The following is a 19657-nucleotide window of genomic DNA, read 5'->3' as shown; positions in this document are numbered from 1 at the left end:
ATTCCACACATGAACTGAGAAAACTGTCAGAGGAATTGTCCCAAGTTGTGCTCTCTCCGATGTAGGACACAGCAGGACATAGTTCACGTCAGCCATGCCCTCACTACTGGAAATACTCCATTTGGTTCAAACGAGGGTGCTGCTGGGTAGCGTCAGCATGAGAAAGGACACAAGACAAGAGACAAACCAGGAAGTTTGTCGGTCAGAGACTGCTGAACATCCAATCAAACCATGTCAGACATTTTACATTCTGACATGTTTTTCCGTTGGGTAATCTCTATAATGCTATAATACATGAAAACAGCTTTAAAGACTTGTACAATATCATTCTAGTAGAGCTCTTTGTTTTCAGAGTGCAGACTTCAAGAGTATCCAAATTAGGCCGGCAGGCAAAGTCATCAGGATCCTGTGTTGTGGAACCAGCTCCCAGTTTGGGTTCAAGAGGCAGACACCCTGCTCTACTTTAAACAAGCGGCCTAAAACTTCTCTTCGGGGCAAAAATTACATAAAAATTAAATCAAACTTAAAAATGAACTGACCCTAGCCATTTACTGAATGGCACAGTATTAGTCTGTGTGCAAGAAAATACAAATGATAGCGAGCATAATTACCCCTGTGGCTCTTGGGCACAGTTTAATTATCAGCTTGTTGGTGTTTGAGAGTCTTCAACAGTTCCTGTTCCCAGTTTCCGCCATCATAACCATTAGCATCTTGACAAAATGCCTTTGTGAGCTGGCACAGTTCCAGGCGAAACAATAAGTAGAGATGTAGGCCAAGTAGTAGGCTACACTACCCTGACCCTGTTTCTTAAAAGCAGGCATTCACTGCAATGAACGAATGAAGAGAAACTTATGACCAGCTAATCTTTCACTATATGTTCAGCATTCTACATTTAAAAGCAAACCTAAACCTGAACAGTTTGAATGGAGAATGGTACAAGTGACTCAGGTTTGAGTGAAAGGACAAGACTCAAAGAATATTAATTTAACAGAAGTTGCAGGAAGACGAAAACCATTAATCAAAAATAATCAAATGAATAACGTAAGTTTTTCTTTTGTTTTTCCTGGAATGTTTGTTCTCTGACAATAATTGGAAGCTTTAAAACTAACTTTCAATTTAAAAAAAAACATGCGATTACATCTAAGCTACTGTGTGTGCAACAAGACTTTAAGTTGGATGTGTTGCCTGCTTGAAAATGTATTCTGGCCACACTTTGCCAATTGTGCATACAAGCTGATTAGTTTACAAATAAACTTGCAGAATCTAGTAATTCTAATAATTGGAATTGTGCTCACTGAAGTAAAACTTGTATAAACAATAAAGCTAATTGGTTATTCACTGCTGTGTGTTACAAGTCTATATATGGTGATCGCCTGAATTTGTAAGTTTGCTCACTTACAAAGAAATGAACAGTCTCTAATTTTTTGGTAGTTTCATTTTAATACAGAGAGAGAATATCAACCAAAAATCCAGAAAAACATATTATATTAAAATTAAATGGCAGCACGGTGGCACGGTGGTTAGCACTGTTGCCGCACAGCAAGAAGGTCCTGAGTTCAATTCCAACATCAGGCCGGGGTCTTTCTGTGTGGAGTTTGCATGTTCTCCCCGTGTTTGCGTGGGTTCCCTCCGGGTACTCCGGCTTCCTCCCACCGTCCAAAGACATGCAACTTGTAGGGATAGGTTAATTGGATAATTCAAATTGCCACTAGGTGTGAATGTGCGAGTGAATGTGAGTGCGAATGGTTGTCTGTCCCTGTGTGTTGGCCCTGTGACAGACTGGTGACCTGTCCAGGGTGTACCCCGCCTCTCGCCCTATGACAGCTGGGATAGGCTCCAGCGCCCCCCGCGACCCTGAAAAGGATAAGCGGAAGCGAATGGATGGATGGATTAAAATTAAATATTGCTTTTAGTGTCACTGAGGAAAATAAGTATTTGATACCCTACAACCCAACCAGAATTTTGGCTCCGACAGATTACACTGAATCAATTACAGATACTCCCGACTTCAACTAGTTGTGTGTATGAAACACACGCATCCACAGAATCAATTTCTTCCATTACAACTTCTCCACCACCATGGGTGAGACCAAAGAGCTGTCAAAGGATGTCAGGAACAAGATTGTAGACCTGCACAAAGCTACATGGGCTAAAAGACCATCTGCTAGAAGCTTGGTGAGAAAGTGACAATGCTGGTGTGAATCTTTGAAAAGGGAGGAAATTTAACGCACTTAGAAACACAGTCTCCAAGAACACCATTAGCAACACACTATACAATAAGGTCCAACTGTTCAAGAAAGAACTTGTGCAGGTCCAACTTAAGTTTCCCAGTGAACATTAAATAATTCAGAGAAGGCTTGGGGAAAAAGTGCAGTGGCCAGATAAAAATCGAGCTATTTGGCATCAACTCAACCTGTCGTGTTTGACGGAAGAGAAACACTGAGTATGACCCAAAGAACACCATCCCTACAGTCAAGCATGGAGGTGGAACCATTATGCTTTGGGGCTGTTTTTCTTCTAACGATACATGAAGACTTGAAGGCACATAAAGGGCTGGGCCATGTACTGTAAAACCTTGGACTTCCTACCCTCAGCCAGAACACTGAAGATGACTCATGGATTGGTCATCCAACATGGCAGTAACCTGAAACATGCCACTAAGGCAACAAAGGAGTGGCTAAAGAAGAAGGACATTAAGGTCACGGACACGGAAAGTACATGTTGTGCTTGAGAATCAAATACTTACTCACTCAATGACATTTAAATCAATTTATAACTTTTCTGTAATACGTTTTCTTTTTTCCTGGACTTTTGTTTGATATTTTCTCTCTCTGCATTAAAATGAAACTATCAGAAAAAATAGAGACTGGCCATTTCTTTGTAAGTGAGCAAGCTTACAAATTCAGCAGGGAACAAAGTAATTATTTTCCCCACTGTACTCCAGAGGTAGTTAACCACTAAACTGTCATGTGGAACAAGTTTCCCTAACCACACTCCTGAAGTAGGATGTAACACCAGGCGACACGCTGTTCCCACCCAGTTCTCATCAACACTCCCATTAAATCTTTTTAAAACAAAAACAGGACAAACAAAGTCCACATCTGAGAGATATTTCATGTAACTACAAAGTCCCAAAATACTATATCTCAAGCTTTTAACTGTCTCTAAATTCTTGTTATGCAAGACATTATATCTCTCAGATGACACGCATCTCTTTCAAACCCTGTTAAATCCTGAGGCCATCTGCCTGTTTGTCAACAAACAGCAGACAATGAGGCATGATGGGTGCATTATCTGACCTGCTCCAGGGCTAAATAAAGACACTGCATAAAGAAGGAGAAAACAGGCATTCCAGTTGTGGCTTTTTAAACCCACTTACACCTACAGCTCATCCAGACTAGCTAATCCCGCTTACCCTCAAGAAAACTCACTGTGGTGATTTCACTGTTATTTCTATGAAAAAGACATGATTGCCCTCTTTTGTTTAGGGAAACAAAAAGGCCATTTATGGAAACAATGAGCACTGAATATTATTCTGAAAATAAAATAAACAGACAGTCATGCTGACAGTCAACAGTCCTATACCACTTCAGACTACCTTCAGATACAGTGATGCAAGAAGAAAGAGGTGTGACCCTGAAATTGGGCTGATGCGACAGATAATGGAGAGAAGCAGATAGCATTTCATTCATGTGTCAGATTAGAGGGCTCTTTGTTACTGCCAGAGAGGGCAAAGCATGCCTGGAGAGAGCACAAGCATCGCCCTCACTCTTCCAGCTTTTGTGCCAAACTGTGTGCAAATGAAGGGAGAATTTGTGTGTGCTTGTGGGCAACATATGCACACAAGCAGTGAATTATGGAAAAAAATGAATAAAGTGTTCATATTAACACTTGTCTGCCGTCTTGGGGATTATCTTATTGCAACCATCGCTAGTTTCTAGTAAGGGCAAAAATAGCCTGTATCTGCTGATAAGAGAGATAAAGCTACTAAACTCAATTTCACAGTTTTAAAGCGTGACACATAATAATTCCAAAGAACAACTACTTTTCGTGATTTATTCCTGCACTGGTAAGTAAGAAGGGTCCCAGGCAGCCTATTTAAAGAAATAAAGAGGGAAGATGCAAGTTTAGAACAATTAATTTCACTTATGACAGCCTATCTCAAAGGAGGATCCTCTGTGTCAACATCAGTCCCACAGATGATAAAGTGGGCAACGAGGCACTATCAAACAGAAACTGCACATGTTCAGAAGCACAAAGACAAAGAAAGAGACCTTAAAATATCACTGAGGAAACAGAATAAAACTGATTTGCCTCGTTGACACAACTAGAAATACAGAATGCCTGGAAAACAGTAGCCTCGTACAAGGGAAATAAATGCAAGTAGATATCATGAAAATGATGAAGACATGCCCAAAAAGAGGCCATCTAAGCTATAGCTACCACTAAATACAGATTTAATACATAGTGTTGCAGCAGGTAGTTCAAATACAAGCTTCAAAGACAAACTGAAGCACATGGAGAGACAATCACAAGCATTACACATTTTAACATTTGCAAAAATGAAATGAGAAACTTCAACTTTATGAATGAAATTATGATTTTACTACCATTTTATGCCATTTTCCAGAAAGCCCTGTAGCATAACAAGATCACTTTGGTTAATGAAGCCCTGTGGCACAGACTGCAATTTCAGATACATGAATAAACTGTCCCATATTTAATAAATCATAACTAAATAGAAACATCACAGAGTTTTATTTGTGGCTTCTTTCTGCTACGAGCCTTCGGGCTGTAGTTCTTTGTGATAAACACAAATACTTTGATGTGATGCATCATTTTCATAAAGGAAGTCAAAACTAACGCTTAAATGATCATAGCCAGTGTATTCATATAGTTGTGTGTGGCATAGCTGTCTGCCATCGGCTCTATGACCTTGTATTCAGGTAAAGCCACCGTTACATTCCACACCACCAACTCACCCATCTCCTGTGTCACCTAACAGAGGAGCCATGATTCCAGCTCAGCCTGGCTCCTCTTCACAGAGCGTCACATTAGTCAGTGCTTTATCAGGCCTAGGAGATTACCTACCCTATGTAAGGCAGCGGTATACCTCTTTCATTCTCTTATATTGGGATAACCGCAAGAGCCCCGACGTCCCGCTGCTTCATTTTAAAGTGCCCATGTATTAATAGTATTTACACCCTCTGAGGTGTCCATTAAACACAATAAACCCTAATGAAGGAATACTGATATTGCCTAATTGCAGCCTTTTATTTCTATCCTATGTAGCAACATGTAATTATGTGTGATTATGCATTACAGGGCTGTCTTGGCAAATCTACAATAAAGTCTGCTAACTAAAAGAGAATTACATCAGCAGACAGATACAGACAGTAACGTTTATTACTGGCTCGACTGAGAATTAACACCCCAGTCTGCAGCTCTTTCCAGCTTTCAGCACACTGTTTCAGTTAGCCAAGACAAAAACAAAACAGTGGCACTTCCTGTAAAGCTGTGGGCAGCCACTTAAAGCACAAGGGCTCAAACAAACCGACTCTACACTACCTGCCTTAAAAAGGGGGGAAACAAGTGTAAACGAGTGACTACTAGACAAAGTCAAACATTTACTCAAGCCCAAGAGACCCACACATTTTCCCCCCTCAAGAGTCGGCATGGGGCTAAAACACCAGTGACCATTGGACTTAACATTTTGACAGGAAGCCAGATATCAATATCTCGGACTTGCTACATGTTAAACTTTGTTCACCAATTCCTCTGTGTTTCAAGAAGTGTCATGTATAATCTGTAATCTAGTGGGCTGAAAAGTGTAACTCAGCTTCCCTTTGTCCTAACCAATGTGGTTTGGGGTTTGTTTGTTTTTTAAGCCCACTGATTGGCCAATAGAGCAGGCTGTAACACATTGGCAATAATTAGTTTCATTTCGTTTTAAAGAAATATTAAAGGCTAGAAAACATGATTTTTTTAAAATTGCTCGACTAGCAATTTTGTGTGGCCTGTTGTCACAAATCATCATGTTGTGCACCCAATAACACCTTGATACAAGTGCTTTCAGTTTCTCTGGCTCCATTCAGGTTGGAAGTGGGTGCTGCTATGCTTTAGACATGCAACCCCCCCCCCAAAAAAACAAACCGTGGACACCTGTTGAACTATTATGAACATGTACGATCAACAGTAATAAAGACATTGTAAAAAGAAAGTATGCCATCTTTCAGGTCTGTGGCTTTATATATCAGGATATAACAAAAAAAATCTGTTCCTTATTGGGTCTGCTAAAGAACAGAGTTACTATCAAATTAACTGGTCAACTCTATAAAAGCAGAAGTTTTGGCAGTTTGTTAGTCTGGAGCATTCAGCTGTGTTTTAACACAATGCCAAGGAGCAAAGACATCCGCAGTGATCTCAGAGAAGAACAATTGTTGCTGCCCATCAACCTGCAAAGTCTAACAAGGCCATTTCCGAATGATATGAAGAAATTCTGCAATGGGAAATATTACTGACAAGTACAAAACATTCAAGACTGTTTCCAGTGTTCCTGGGAATAGAAATCCCAGTAAATTGACCCCAAGGTCAAACGTTATGCTGCTTTTGGTTTCTACCTTATTCAGAAGGGGTCGCAACAGCAGGTAGCCCTGCATATTTGAGTTAACATTTTAAATCCCAGAAAGTTGATCCTGTTTCAGTGGGAGGGAAGTCTCATCAATCAAGTTTCCTGACATCTTCACTCCCAGCTGACTGAACATTAAGTCCAAGTGTATACCAAAGTATTCTATAGTCATTCATCGGGAATATGATCCCAAACACAGCCTCAGATCTACAAGCAGAATGGCTGAAAAAGAAAAGAATCAAGGTGCTGCAATGTCCCAGTCAAAGTCCAGACCTCAACGCAATGGAAATGCTGCGGCAGGACTTTTAAAAGAGCTGTGTATAAACAAATGCCTGCAAAACTCAATGAACTGAAGCAACGCTGTAAAGAAGAGCGGGGCCAAAATTCCTCCACAGTGATGTGAGAGACTGAAAGTCATACAGAGAATTATTACTTCAAGTTACTGCTGCTAAATGTGGTTGTACAAGCTACTCAGCTCTTCATTCACCGCTTCGCATTTTGGCTTAGCTTTTGTTAAATAAATAATGACGTGGTGAAATGTGTCGAGTGTTGTTGTTCATCTGAGGTTGTATTTAAATTATTTTAAGACCTGGTAAGAACCAGGTGATTTTTTAATTACGTCTCAATACATAAAACCTTAGAATTCCCATATTTTTTCTTTACCATGAGTGTAAAAGCCAATGCAGAGGTAATCCATTTAAAGCAAAAATATGCCCTTTTTTGCACATTGTTCCTCTGGCTGTGTGCAAACTTGTGTATTTGATTCAGACTCTGGAAAAATAAAAACTTGCCATACTCAGATGCAAGAAAATAAAGAAATAAAACATGTTTATGCTGTGAAATTCATCCCTTGTATTAAACCAGTGCTGCTTTAAACAGATTGAATTTGTTAGCCAAGACAGGTCCAATGAGCCATGACAGGGCAAGACTTCACAGGACCAAAATATAAAAAAAACTGTCTCTGAATACAGATATTGTACTCTGCCACACAGATTACATTTTTTTTTCTCTATTTAAAAGTAAATTTGAATACCGGATTATGTATCAACAGTTCAGCTATTGCACTGAAAAAAGTTCAGCTCTCTAGCCTCTGGCCTGCTCATCTTTACTTTCACTTTTAACTGACAGCTATATACCCCTTGAACCTTGTATCGAGATAGCGTGAAGCAGATCGACCAACTGAGAGGGGAAAAAAACAAAACAAAAAAGTGTAACACTCAGACTGTGTAAAGCAAACTCTTTTTTGCCCCCCTCTTTAGCAAATTCCTGACTCCAGGCACAAACAGGGCCAGCACATGAGCCCGTTTTTCTAAAAACAAGTGAATAGTGGTGTTTATAACCCAAGCCCACGTGCTGCGAGTCATCACAACCACTGCTGATGAGTTGTGACACAGAGAGACAATACTCTTGGGGAAACCATGTTGTATTTAATCACAATGTAGGGCTCTGGCAGATACTACCAAAAGAGAAAACTATGACCACTGTGATAAATCAGATTATCATGTGGATGGCTGTAGAATGTTGTAAGCATAATGAAATGCACAGCACCTCCTAAAAAATGACACTGTCCATGATAAAAATGCAGCCCAGAAGAACTGCAGTGAGACAGAGGAGCCTGTACAGATCATATTTGTGCAATGACGGCTTCCTCAGCTTAAAGGGGGAAAAAAACAAACAAACAAAAAAAAAAAAAACACAAAAAAAAAAAAACACACACACAAAAAAACAATAGTACATGTAATCACTGGAAGCTGCTACTAAAAACAATACTTCCCCGTGATACTGCATTTACATTGTCTGCTTTTCCAGTCAGAAGCCCTCGCTTGCAATCACATGTCTGTCTAAAATTAATAATAGCAACAGACAGATAAGACTGGACACAAAAAATAAAGAAGGAAATAAATAAGGAAAAAGCAAAAAATATGGCTCAAAAAGTTGGCACTGTGCCTTGCTTTGCTTTTGCAGCATCCTGGTGATAAGCAAGGCAATACATTACAAACGTGTCCAATCAAAGTAGGTCAGTGTAACATGGGTCAGTGTAAGAGTGGAAAGACAAGTTAAATGATCGCTTTTTGTCTGAAAGGCGTTTAATCATCATCTGCTTTGTTAATCGATTCATTGTTTAGTTTTTCTCCTTGGTTAAATTAAGTCTTCACGCTCTCAGCTGTGCTGATATTTAGCTGATGGGATAGTTTGTGTTTAGTAGTGCTTACAAGTATCCCGCCATGAGTCAGACATCTACTTGCAGTTCATTAGCCTCCTCTGTGGGGGTTGGCGTTGGGAGTAAACTATATGACTATAGGCAAGCCTCCCCTATCTAAAGGATTCCATTGTTGTACCACTGTGACAAAGCAGTTTTGCAGGTTCTACCTTCACCTCTCCTCCCTCTCCCTTCCTCCCACACCTCACCAGTGAAAGCTGCAGTTGAGCATGCTCCCTTTCATCACGGTAAGTTTCCTTGTTACTGGTAGTTTCATTCATTCTCACGCAGGCACCGCAAAGTCACTTTGTGAAAAGCTTTGTGGCAGGCGAGGGCTATCAGTGCTGCAGACAGGCCAAGCTGGGGTAAGTGCTTTAAGGTGGCCAACAGGTAACAGACAGATAAGGCACCCAGTATGACTGACCTGGATATGTCACACACACAAACACACACAAGCACTGACTGATTTGCTGCTGCCGCAGTATTTTCTCTGCCACGATTATTCTCACATTGGTCATCATGTCATGTTCAATAACAACCTTAGTAACATGCTTTTAACACCGATAATTACATGTGTACATGCAGGGGCCCAATAAGACAACAGAACAATGCAGCATAAGAAACTGTATGACAAGCATGTCTAAATAATGAGAATCTGCTCTGATGAGCCCAATCATTCCAGCTATCTGCAAACAAAAAAACAACAATATACCATTTAATTTACAGGGCAACGTGGATAATAAGGGTTCATTAGAGAGAGAGGTCCTATAGCTGTGACTCACTGCAGTTTCCAGTGTAGGCTGCTTGCCTTTAAGTCAATATGGCCACACTTAGTAGTAAAGTATCGATTTTGTCAGTGCTGACAGACGATCAACGCCTTTCTTAATGCAAATATGGGTGTAAGCCAGACTTTCCCAAAGATTCACAGCCAGTACCACAGCGTGACAGCGCTATCTATGGCCTATTCTGAGCCCCATAATCAGCTTACCAGGTTGAACACCGTCTCCACAATGTCTCGGTTGGAAACTTCCCCAACTTCCACCAGGCCGGTGAGCACGGCGAATTTCATTCTTATCCCCCTGATAGGCACTCCGGGGTTGAGCCCCACGGCGCCAGGTCGCCCGTCCTTCCCTTCACCTGGCGGTGCAGCGCCCGCTGTCTCCTCGCTAGCCATTGCTAAGGAAGCGGACGGGACAGGTGGCGTTCACAGGTAAGGCACCTGTTCACCTCCAATGGTGACAGTGGAGCCGATGTCAGAAAAGGGAAAAAAGGGGGAGGGGGGTTTATCTCCCCTTCAGCTGAGTTGTTGACAGTCTATAGGCACATAAGCAAGACGTTTCCCTCCCATCCAAAAACAGAGCCTCGAAAGTGGGTAAAAAACGAGAGAATTTGATGACCGCTGACACCGCGAGGCTGGAAATGTCAGCGCTCCTCTCCACGGTGAACTACTCCTCTGCCCTGCTCTGTAACTTGATGCCACACGGAGGGTTTTACACTGTTAAAAGCCGTGGAAAGTGTGTGCAGGTAACAAGGGGAGAAGCAGGTGAAGAAGAGTTCGCCCTTTTACCTGTGTCCTCCCGTGCTCCTGTGCACAAACGGCAAGCGAGGATACAGTGACTTTAATATCTCCGCACAGCAGTGGAAGTTGCTATTGTCACTGAGTCCACTCACTTGACAGGTAGCGTTTGGCATAATAATAAAAAAAAAACAACTCATAAACTGAATGGAAGCAAGTCCGCCAGGAGCTCCGGTGAAAGCCGACAAAGAGCTGAGGTCCGCTCGGTGACCCCCTCCTCCTCTTCGGGAAACTCCGCACACTTGGCTAAATGGCAACGTTGACCCAGCTGCGCTGCATTTGCTTCCTGATCTACCCCGGTAGCTTCAGCTCGTCACCGCCATGACAGTATAGCCCTTGAGTGAGCGGCGCATGCGCAGTACGCAACTGGGGACTGTTAAGCTCGGTAGCAGGTGTGCTGCTCAGGTGGTTTTCAGCTCCGTGCACAGGGACTGCGTTCAAATCAACAGCGTGTGAACTGAGTTACTGCGAAACGTTAACGGTTTGAGCCCTGCCGCTTAGAAGTCCTCTTTAAACAGGCTCCACACAACAAAACTCGCGATTTCACAGTCTCTCTACACACACACCACATCATTAACATCAGTAACACAAGGAGGCAAAATATAATGCACAACAGCACTCCGCTAACCTCAGCGACAGAGCTACATTATCACCGTTCAAGCAATGCCAGCTAATATTAATGTGGGACTACAAGCTTGGAAATTTTGCGTCTGAGCTGTGTCTATCGCACAGTATGCATATTTACACATTACAGGTTATTGAAAGTGTCTTTGTTCCGTTTTCGGGAAAAGCAGCTTGCTACCCTACCCTCAGGACAATGCACATGTCACGTGAACCCAATGTAAACTACAATGATGAAGGGAGGAAGGCAGGACGTATAATAGTAAGCAGATAATGCTGCACTTTACTTTAAAATTTCAAAAAGTTACACAGAGACCGTGGGGCTGTTTATGGTAATCCAGGTTTGACTGTATGCCGTGTATCAGCATGCATATAAACGTCAGGGGGGTATTACTCAAATACTGTACTTGAAATGTGGCTTTATTTTGAACATGTTAAAATACAACAAAGTGAAAAAACGTAAACAAAACATAAGGAAAAGAATAATCACAATATATAACTTTACATGTTGAAAAAGGAGCAGAAATAAGCCTAAATCTATTAAATCCCACCCCCTTTCCACAAATAGTAACAACAATCATAATTTTTTCTTCCTGTTTATGCCCTCTCATAGAGATAGGGAGAAAAAGCAATTAAAATAAGGTAGGGCTTGTACAGTGTACAAGACAAGTGCCTACTACATACACACAGAAAAGCAGTAACTGTAACAAATCATGTTCTGAGTGTTAATTTAGAAAGCTTATTTACAAACTGTCAATGTAAATCACACATCATATAATGTATGAAAAGAGGATGTTATAGCTTGAACTAACACAACTAACAAAATGAAAAGGCAAACAGGAAATACATGCAGAACGACGTTTTTGTAGGGCACAACAGCGCACACTGACAGATGTGTGCATCCCGCGGCGCTGAAAACCAAACATTAAAGCAAAGTGACGGCTCTGCTTTGCTTGCCTTTTCAAATCACCGCCACAACCATAACCCCTGACACGTGAGGGGGTTTTTTTGCACGGCTGAGGAGAAGAGACAAAACTCTAATCAAACACAATCAAAGCAGTCGAAGTCAAATAATGCCCATATTTGATACTATCTGTCTTCCCATCTCTGTTCTTTCTAGTGACTTCACATTGGCTCTGCGGGATGGATGTGCAGCCATGAGTGTTGCCACAGAGGCAGCTGGCGTCACCGTTCCCGCTGACCTCCCAGTAAAGTGTAGCTGAGCCCTCAGGGACCCTGGGAGTCATGGAAGCCAGCAGCACCACCCATGAGATGCAGGCCTTGTCTCTGATTTAATGACCTCAAATCAGCAGTCTTGTTCACTGAGCCCAAAGACTTTCTTAAATACGACCTTCAAAAAAAAAAGAAAAAAGAACAGAAAAAGAAGAGAGAAAGAAGAGAGAAAGCTTTTACTGACCTTTAAACTGAACTGTGCCTTCTTATTCTCCTGCAGGCTTTATACAGCTAATGAGTGGACAAGTTTGTGACACAGCGCCACCGTAATCGTCTCTTTCTCCTCTCTTGCTGCCATCCTGTTGGAAGCTCTTATTATCTCAGAAGAAGATTATAACATCTGCAAATGATTTAGTGTCAGAGATTGCAATTAAACTGATGAGCCCTTGTTAAGAGCTCAGTGTGTCAGAGCGACTCTTTGAAAAATATCTTTTTAAATCAGCTTGAAAGCAAAGATGACTAAAGTAATGACGGCAAATGTAATAAGCTTCTCATCCGAGCCACAAATGTAAACTTGTTGCTCATGCAAACAATACAGCAGAGGCTGTAGATCAGGGGTGTCAAAGTCATCGTGGGCCACATACAACCCTACTTTGATCTCAAGTGGAACAGATCAGTGAAACTCTTCTTTCTCTCTATCTGAATTTAACTGCACATTTAAACCCTGAGATATCCCAATATAAGAAAAAGGAGTGCAATTTCAACAGCAGCTCTTAGTTTTCTTTACATGATAAAGAAAGGCTGCTGTCGTCAGCACCACTCTTTAAACTTAAATTGTAAGAAATTAATATGTAAAATGACAGAAAAAAGTCTGGTAGCTCATTGATAAAAAAAAAAAGTCCTGTAATTAAAAAGGAGAAAGCTTTTGTCAATTCACAGAAAAATGACCTGTTTTATTTATTTATTTTACAGTGGACACTTTCTAAAAAAAGAAAGAAAGAAAGAAAGAAAGAAAGAAAGAAAGAAAGAAAGAAAGAAAGAAAGAAAACCTATAAATTTCTATAGTAGTGAAAAAAAAACAGGAATGGGTGAAATGTATCAGTAGATGGAAAAATATATGAAAACACAGTTAAAAGTCAAAAATTTATGACCTCCTTCAAATTTCCCAAAGACATCCAGTGGTCCGGATTGGAGTTTTTGCTGGACTGATTTTGACCCCTGGGCCTTATGTTTGACACACCTGCTGTAGATGAAATAAAGACAAAAAAAAATGCAAACATGAATTAGATTTTGAATGAGAAGACACAATAAACAGCTGCAACGTCTTTCAAATAATTTTTGCAAACACTTTCTTTGGCACTAGGAGCTGGATTTGTCAAAGTACTGATAAACTTGGTGGCATATTAGGAACAATAAGGGCACAAGTCTTTACATAAAACAGCACCTTTTTACCTGTTTTTATTTGTCAATATTGGTATATAAAATGGATGAAGTCCACTAACGTGTTTATTTTGTGACCTCCATCTGCAAACAACATCTTCCACAGAATAATATGACCTTCATACAGGTGGAAGGTTACAGGACTGTTGTATTAGGCTTTGTGGATAATTGGATAAATAAACTCCCGAGTGTATATTCCCAACAGACAAAATTCTTCCCTTTGTAATAATGTGGGTGGAAAACAAGCAGCACGCCTATCTTACCTGTTTGCACACCTTGAGACTAGTTCCTCCTGTTATGAGATCTGGAAGAACTTGTCTCCAAGAAAATTGGTGTGGATCACTTTTTGCTGGGACAAATGACACATATTACTCAATACAACAATTTAGTACTATTGTCTTTCAGCTTCCATTTATTTAAAAAGATTACTTTAAAAAAAATGTAGGTTTTGTCTTTATTACTTTGTTTGTCCTGTTTGGCCCTTCCACTGTTTTTCCATTGTGGTCTTCTATAATCTGCCAGTAATCAAGTACTTTTAGCAGGCCAGGCTATTTTATGATGTTGTATTTGTATATCAAGCTTTAATACTAAAATGATGGTGGTTTCTATATGATTTTTTATTTGATTGATTTTTATTCTTATTTGCTTTCTTAACGCTGTAGTTGTGGACTGTCAAACTGATTCGCCATTTCTGGAATAAAAAAATGTTTCCTGAATGTGGAATCTGAAATCCTTTCAAGCTTGATTAGACTACCTGTGGTTTAAACTAATTGAATTAAATGGGATGACCAGATGCCAACAAAGTAAATGTAGGGCAAACACTGTGTTTGTGTGGGACAAAGTGGGACATGTCAACGATGCTGAATTTGATTTCACTGTTATTTCAGCCACTGTTCTGCCTGGTAACAGTTTTTGGCTTTCAGTTTGTATGTGTCCATAGACTGATATATATTTTTTGAGGCATGTCTGACATTTTTGGAAGTTTTTAACCAATCATGACACATAAAACTGTTACTTCACACCATATCGCCCCCTGTGTGAAGCTAAGAAGTAAATAAGCTCTGTTTCTCAGTATACACTATCACTTCATTGTCTTTGTGGTTGTTTCTGTCACATTCAACAGAATCTGCAAAGTTTGTGCCTTTTTGTATATGGTATATTTACACTGCAGTGTGTTAATATTGGGACTCAACATATGCTGCGCCAGTTTAGAAGGAAAAGAAAGACTTATGAGAAATGTCTTCCATGACCAGTGTAAAGGGGAAAGTAATCCAATGTAATTTGGTATGATTTTAGGGTTTTTAGATATACTTCTTTAATATACTGTCTTAAAGCCGATGGAGAATTCTGAGTACTGGCATCCTCACAGGGCTTTTTGTCAGTGCCCTTCATGCTTTCCTCACTGCTCTGCTGGGAGATTGCACAGTTGTTTGTGCAGCGCTCTTTCACACATGCGTTATGCGATGCTGAGGAAGGGCTCCTCATTATTTTTGCAATAACCCTCCACATTTTCACAGCATTGTGCTGTTCTTGTTTCAGAAGTGAGGGAAGCCGGTGTTGATGGATCTCTTCATTGTTTGTTAATGACATGAAGTTAATTCTAACTGGAGGGTCAGTGGCTTAAATGTTGGGCTGCCTTTGAAATGTGTTGGCAGTTAAAGTATCTGAAGCGGTCAACCACTTTTGCCAATAGTAGTGAGCTGGTGAGTGACTTTTTGATTTGGTCACTGTTCCCTGACTATGAAAGGCTGATCTGACTATAGTTAAAAAAAAAAAACCAAAAGCCTCCCTGTCACTTTAACTTTAACTCTTTATTATACACATTAAGTAAAAGCCGGTCTTTTAGAAAATGCATGTCTTGCAAAACCGGTCAATGTATGGGACACTGTCTGAAGATGTAGGAGAAGGGCACAAGGGATAAAAATGCTGCGCAGTGCCACATAAAGACGAACGTCTGCTCACCTTATTGCTACTGATTTCAAAACTCTTTTTTATGTAGTTTGTTAGTTTCTTCACGAGCGGGTTAGACTGTGCTTTCACCGGCAGAGGGAGGCAAATGAAACTGCGACAACACTCGCGAGATGAGACAAATCTCTCGACCTCCCAGCCGTCTCTTTAATTCTCGCGGGATTTCCGGGTTCCTCCTCTTTCACTCCCTGTAGCCAACATGGCAGTCGGCAAGAATAAGAGGCTGACCAAAGGCGGCAAAAAGGGTGCCAAAAAGAAGATGTAAGTTGGACATTCAGACATTGTTGTGTGAACAACACTTCGCTCTTTTCGTTGGTGTCGTTTTGGTGTGAAATGGGTGAAGGATGAAGCCGATTTTAAGTGGATGTTAAGCGGCCAGTGCTAGTGTCGGCACCGCCGGCCCCAGTGGCGCTGAGCTGTAGCATGATGTCTCCTTTCATGCTCTTAGACTTTCTGTAGTCAAGTTGATTTTATTATGTGCGAGAAGCTCATTTGGAGTATCACTAGCACAATAACGGAAAGCTCAAGTAATTTGGTTGCCAGCTAGCGCCTGCAATCTTATATGCTAAAGGCTAGCTTAGCTTAACTGTAGGTAGGGTAGGCGAGCTTGTCTGGCAACATGGCAGTCGGATCCTACGGCTAAGAGTTAATGTATCTAACTTATAATACCATGTGGTGCAGACGATCAGTACGACCGAGCTAGTCCGTTAGGAAACCGTGAAATCGATTAGAGTAGTGGTTATTCCACGGTGTTTGCTAATCCGAGCAGTGTCCTTTCTCGTACTGGTATTCAAGCATGGCTGAGATGATTGTGAATTAATAGTTTCTACTCTCCTGCAGTGTGGACCCTTTCTCCAAGAAGGACTGGTATGATGTCAAGGCACCAGCCATGTTCAACATCCGCAATCTTGGCAAGACCTTGGTCACCAGGACTCAGGGAACCAGTAAGTCTGCATTGTGTGAAGGCTGTTGTGTGTGTTGTATGCTAATGTTGCTTTCTGTAAAGAACAGAAGTGTCATTCTATGATTCAGTGAAACCTCTGCAGTAGTAGTAAAGATCAGCTTTAGAGTTGTGTGGGTGATGCATTGTTTTCTAATGCTGTCCATAATTATCTGAGTGTGTCCTTGGTGTACAGTGGGAATGTGATAACAAACTGTTTCGGTCCCAAATGATGGCCCTGATTACTTAGGAGATCAACTGACTTTCCCATTATCAGTACTTACTTCAGCTTCCAGAGAGTTCTCGTTACCTTTCAGCCCTTTAACTTTTTCCGTACCTCTTGTACCACACAGGAATCGCCTCTGATGGTCTGAAGGGACGTGTGTTTGAAGTGAGCCTCGCTGATCTCCAGAACGATGAGGTGGCCTTCCGCAAGTTCAAGCTCATCACTGAGGATGTTCAGGGCAAGAACTGCCTCACCAACTTCCACGGCATGGACCTGACCCGTGACAAGATGTGCTCTATGGTCAAGAAGTGGCAGGTAATGGTCACGTTTTTCACCAGTGGTGCCAGATAGCTGATGATGTCACTTATGCCAATGTGTTTGAGATTTGGCTACAGGGCTACACTATATATGGTCTTGCCGTCAACATTCAGGTTTGTATATGGTATATTTACACTGCAGTGTGTTAATATTGGGACTCAACATATGCTGCGCCAGTTTAGAAGGAAAAGAAAGACTTATGAGAAATGTCTTCCATGACCAGTGTAAAGGGGAAAGTAATCCAATGTAATTTGGTATGATTTTAGGGTTTTTAGATATACTTCTTTAATATACTGTCTTAAAGCCGATGGAGAATTCTGAGTACTGGCATCCTCACAGGGCTTTTTGTCAGTGCCCTTCATGCTTTCCTCACTGCTCTGCTGGGAGATTGCACAGTTGTTTGTGCAGCGCTCTTTCACACATGCGTTATGCGATGCTGAGGAAGGGCTCCTCATTATTTTTGCAATAACCCTCCACATTTTCACAGCATTGTGCTGTTCTTGTTTCAGAAGTGAGGGAAGCCGGTGTTGATGGATCTCTTCATTGTTTGTTAATGACATGAAGTTAATTCTAACTGGAGGGTCAGTGGCTTAAATGTTGGGCTGCCTTTGAAATGTGTTGGCAGTTAAAGTATCTGAAGCGGTCAACCACTTGAGTAGTTACCAGTAGTAGTGAGCTGGTGAATGCAAGCAATGTGGACGATCGCTAGTTAAAAGTCCATTCACAAAACTCCCATTTACGTAAACATTTATTAAATTCAGGTCCACAGTGGAGCTTTATCCTGTCCCAGAGGCAGGGTGCACCCCGGACAGGTCTCCAGTCTATCACAGGACTAACATGATGTTTGACTTTTGCTTGCACAAAATTAAAATGATAAATAATGTTAAGACGTAAGTGTGTACAGTCATCTGATCTGTAAATTGTATTTATTTTTTGGCCCAAGACAGCGGTTATGAAGGTGTTAGGTCTTCTCATTGTTCAGCAGGCGATGGTAAAATATTTTGGATTTGAGTGTGTCGGTCATATAGTCATAATTTTGCAGTGGTGTTTACAGTAATGGTAGCAGCAACGTCTGAGTGCACCAATGCTTTTTGAAACACAAGCAACAAAGTGTCGTTTCATTTTGGCTCTTCCAATGCAAAAATCAAAGGCCACTGTATTAGATACACCTGGGATATCTAGTTTGTTCAGGAGCCGTGCTATTCGTTATACTTAAGCCTCTCAATGTTGTATATTGGACTGTTACATCTAAGATCTCCCATCATTTTATCTGCTCAGATAGCATACATGAGGACAGTGAGCAGTAGAATCATAAATTGTGTAGAACAAAACTGGAAATATAGAAGCTTTCTAAATGTAGAATATGTGGCAGAGTTGTTGCATTAGACTTCACACCCGTGCCTTCGCTGACAAGTGTACACCTCAAACCATTTACTAGTGATTCCAAAGCTTCCAGATTAACAACACTTTAAAATTGGGCTTTAATGCATTTTGGTTCAGAAAAGGAAATGTGAGAAGCACATTGAAGGAACACAAGCAGCTAAAGTTTGTTACAGACTGATGCGTTTAAAGGTGGCACTGTTATTGTAATAATTATTGATTATCTTTCTGCTCAGACCATGATTGAGGCCCATGTGGATGTGAAGACCACCGATGGCTACCTTCTGCGTCTTTTCTGCGTGGGATTCACAAAGAAGCGTGCTAATCAGATCAGAAAGACCTCCTACGCCCAGCACCAACAGGTCCGTCAAATCCGCAAGAAGATGATGGAGATCATGACCCGTGAGGTTCAGACCAATGACCTGAAGGAAGTGGTCAACAAGCTGTAAGTCACATTTGTTTCTGATTAAAGCACAGATGGCATTATTAATTTAAGATTCAGCTAATTATATCTGAGTGCTCTCAGGTTTTGTGTCGTAATTAATGGTTTTACATTAATGCGTTCGCTGTTTCGTATTCCAGGATCCCTGACAGTGTTGGCAAGGACATCGAGAAGGCCTGCCAGTCCATTTACCCTCTGCACGATGTGTACGTCCGCAAGGTCAAGATGCTTAAGAAGCCCAAGTTTGAGTGTAAGTAATGCACAGTAGTATTTACAGGTCTCTACCTGTAAATACTACTGTGGGTTTCTTTTGTTTGTGGGAACACATGATGACAAACAGTTTCGGTCCCGTATGACCACCTGATTACCATCTATTGAGATCACCTGATGTTCCCTTGCAAAGTGCTTGTTTGACAAGCAGAAATTCTTGGTTTAAATGAACGAAATGTTACCACTTTATCTTTGTCATTGCATATGTAAGATAAAAACTGTCATTTTCAAGTTGTTAGTACAGGTTTGATTAGCCAGCCAAGTTAAAGTTAAGTTCCCTGTCCTCCCTTGCAGTGGGCAAGCTGATGGAGCTCCATGGTGAGGGTGGTGCCGCCGGTGCTGCAAAGGCTTCCGGTGATGACACTGGAGCCAAGGTGGAGAGGGCTGATGGCTATGAGCCCCCCATTCAGGAGACAGTGTAAAAACACCCTGATTTGAATAAAAAATGTAAATGACCAACAAACTGTTCTGTTTC

General features: G+C 41.2%; 2 protein-coding genes and 2 non-coding genes across 10 annotated transcripts in view; 3 read left to right on the top strand and 1 right to left on the bottom strand.

Annotated features, from left to right (window-relative positions):
* The window catches only part of lrba (LPS responsive beige-like anchor protein), a 173125-nt gene extending 162399 nt beyond the window's left edge, over positions 1–10726 (bottom strand). For all 7 annotated transcript variants that reach the window (XM_039612938.1, XM_039612940.1, XM_039612941.1 and 4 more), the window contains exon 1: positions 9817–10726. In XM_039612938.1, coding sequence (XP_039468872.1) covers positions 9817–10002 — 186 coding nt within the window. In that variant the 5' untranslated portion in view covers positions 10003–10726. The remainder of the gene's footprint in view (positions 1–9816) is intronic.
* Positions 10727–15712: 4986 nt separating this feature from the next.
* On the top strand, positions 15713–19645 carry rps3a (ribosomal protein S3A). The gene is made up of 6 exons (XM_031756977.2): positions 15713–15867; positions 16447–16550; positions 16900–17087; positions 18707–18915; positions 19053–19162; positions 19477–19645. The coding sequence occupies exons 1-6, from the start codon at positions 15806–15808 to the stop codon at positions 19602–19604; spliced, it is 801 nt and encodes a 266-aa protein (XP_031612837.2). The 5' UTR covers positions 15713–15805; the 3' UTR covers positions 19605–19645.
* On the top strand, positions 16747–16812 carry LOC116309647. The gene has a single exon (XR_004200479.1). It is a non-coding gene; the product is annotated as a small nucleolar RNA SNORD73 (small nucleolar RNA).
* LOC116333727 lies at positions 19234–19304 on the top strand. The gene has a single exon (XR_004200478.1). It is a non-coding gene; the product is annotated as a small nucleolar RNA SNORD73 (small nucleolar RNA).
* Positions 19646–19657: the final 12 nt, after the last annotated feature.

Source organism: Oreochromis aureus, linkage group 6, assembly GCF_013358895.1.
Source record: "Oreochromis aureus strain Israel breed Guangdong linkage group 6, ZZ_aureus, whole genome shotgun sequence".
Classification (NCBI taxonomy): domain Eukaryota; kingdom Metazoa; phylum Chordata; class Actinopteri; order Cichliformes; family Cichlidae; genus Oreochromis; species Oreochromis aureus.
Note: the sequence above shows the minus strand (reverse complement) of the source record. Positions and strands in the feature narration are given on the sequence as shown.

Coding starts and splice junctions, on each gene's coding strand:
- rps3a (XM_031756977.2), top strand. CDS start 15,806: ATGGCAGTCGGCAAGAATAAGAGGCTGACCAAAGGCGGCAAAAAGGGT. Junction 18,916..19,052: donor AAGGAAGTGGTCAACAAGCT/GTAAGTCACATT, acceptor TTCGTATTCCAG/GATCCCTGACAGTGTTGGCA. Junction 19,163..19,476: donor TAAGAAGCCCAAGTTTGAGT/GTAAGTAATGCA, acceptor CCTCCCTTGCAG/TGGGCAAGCTGATGGAGCTC.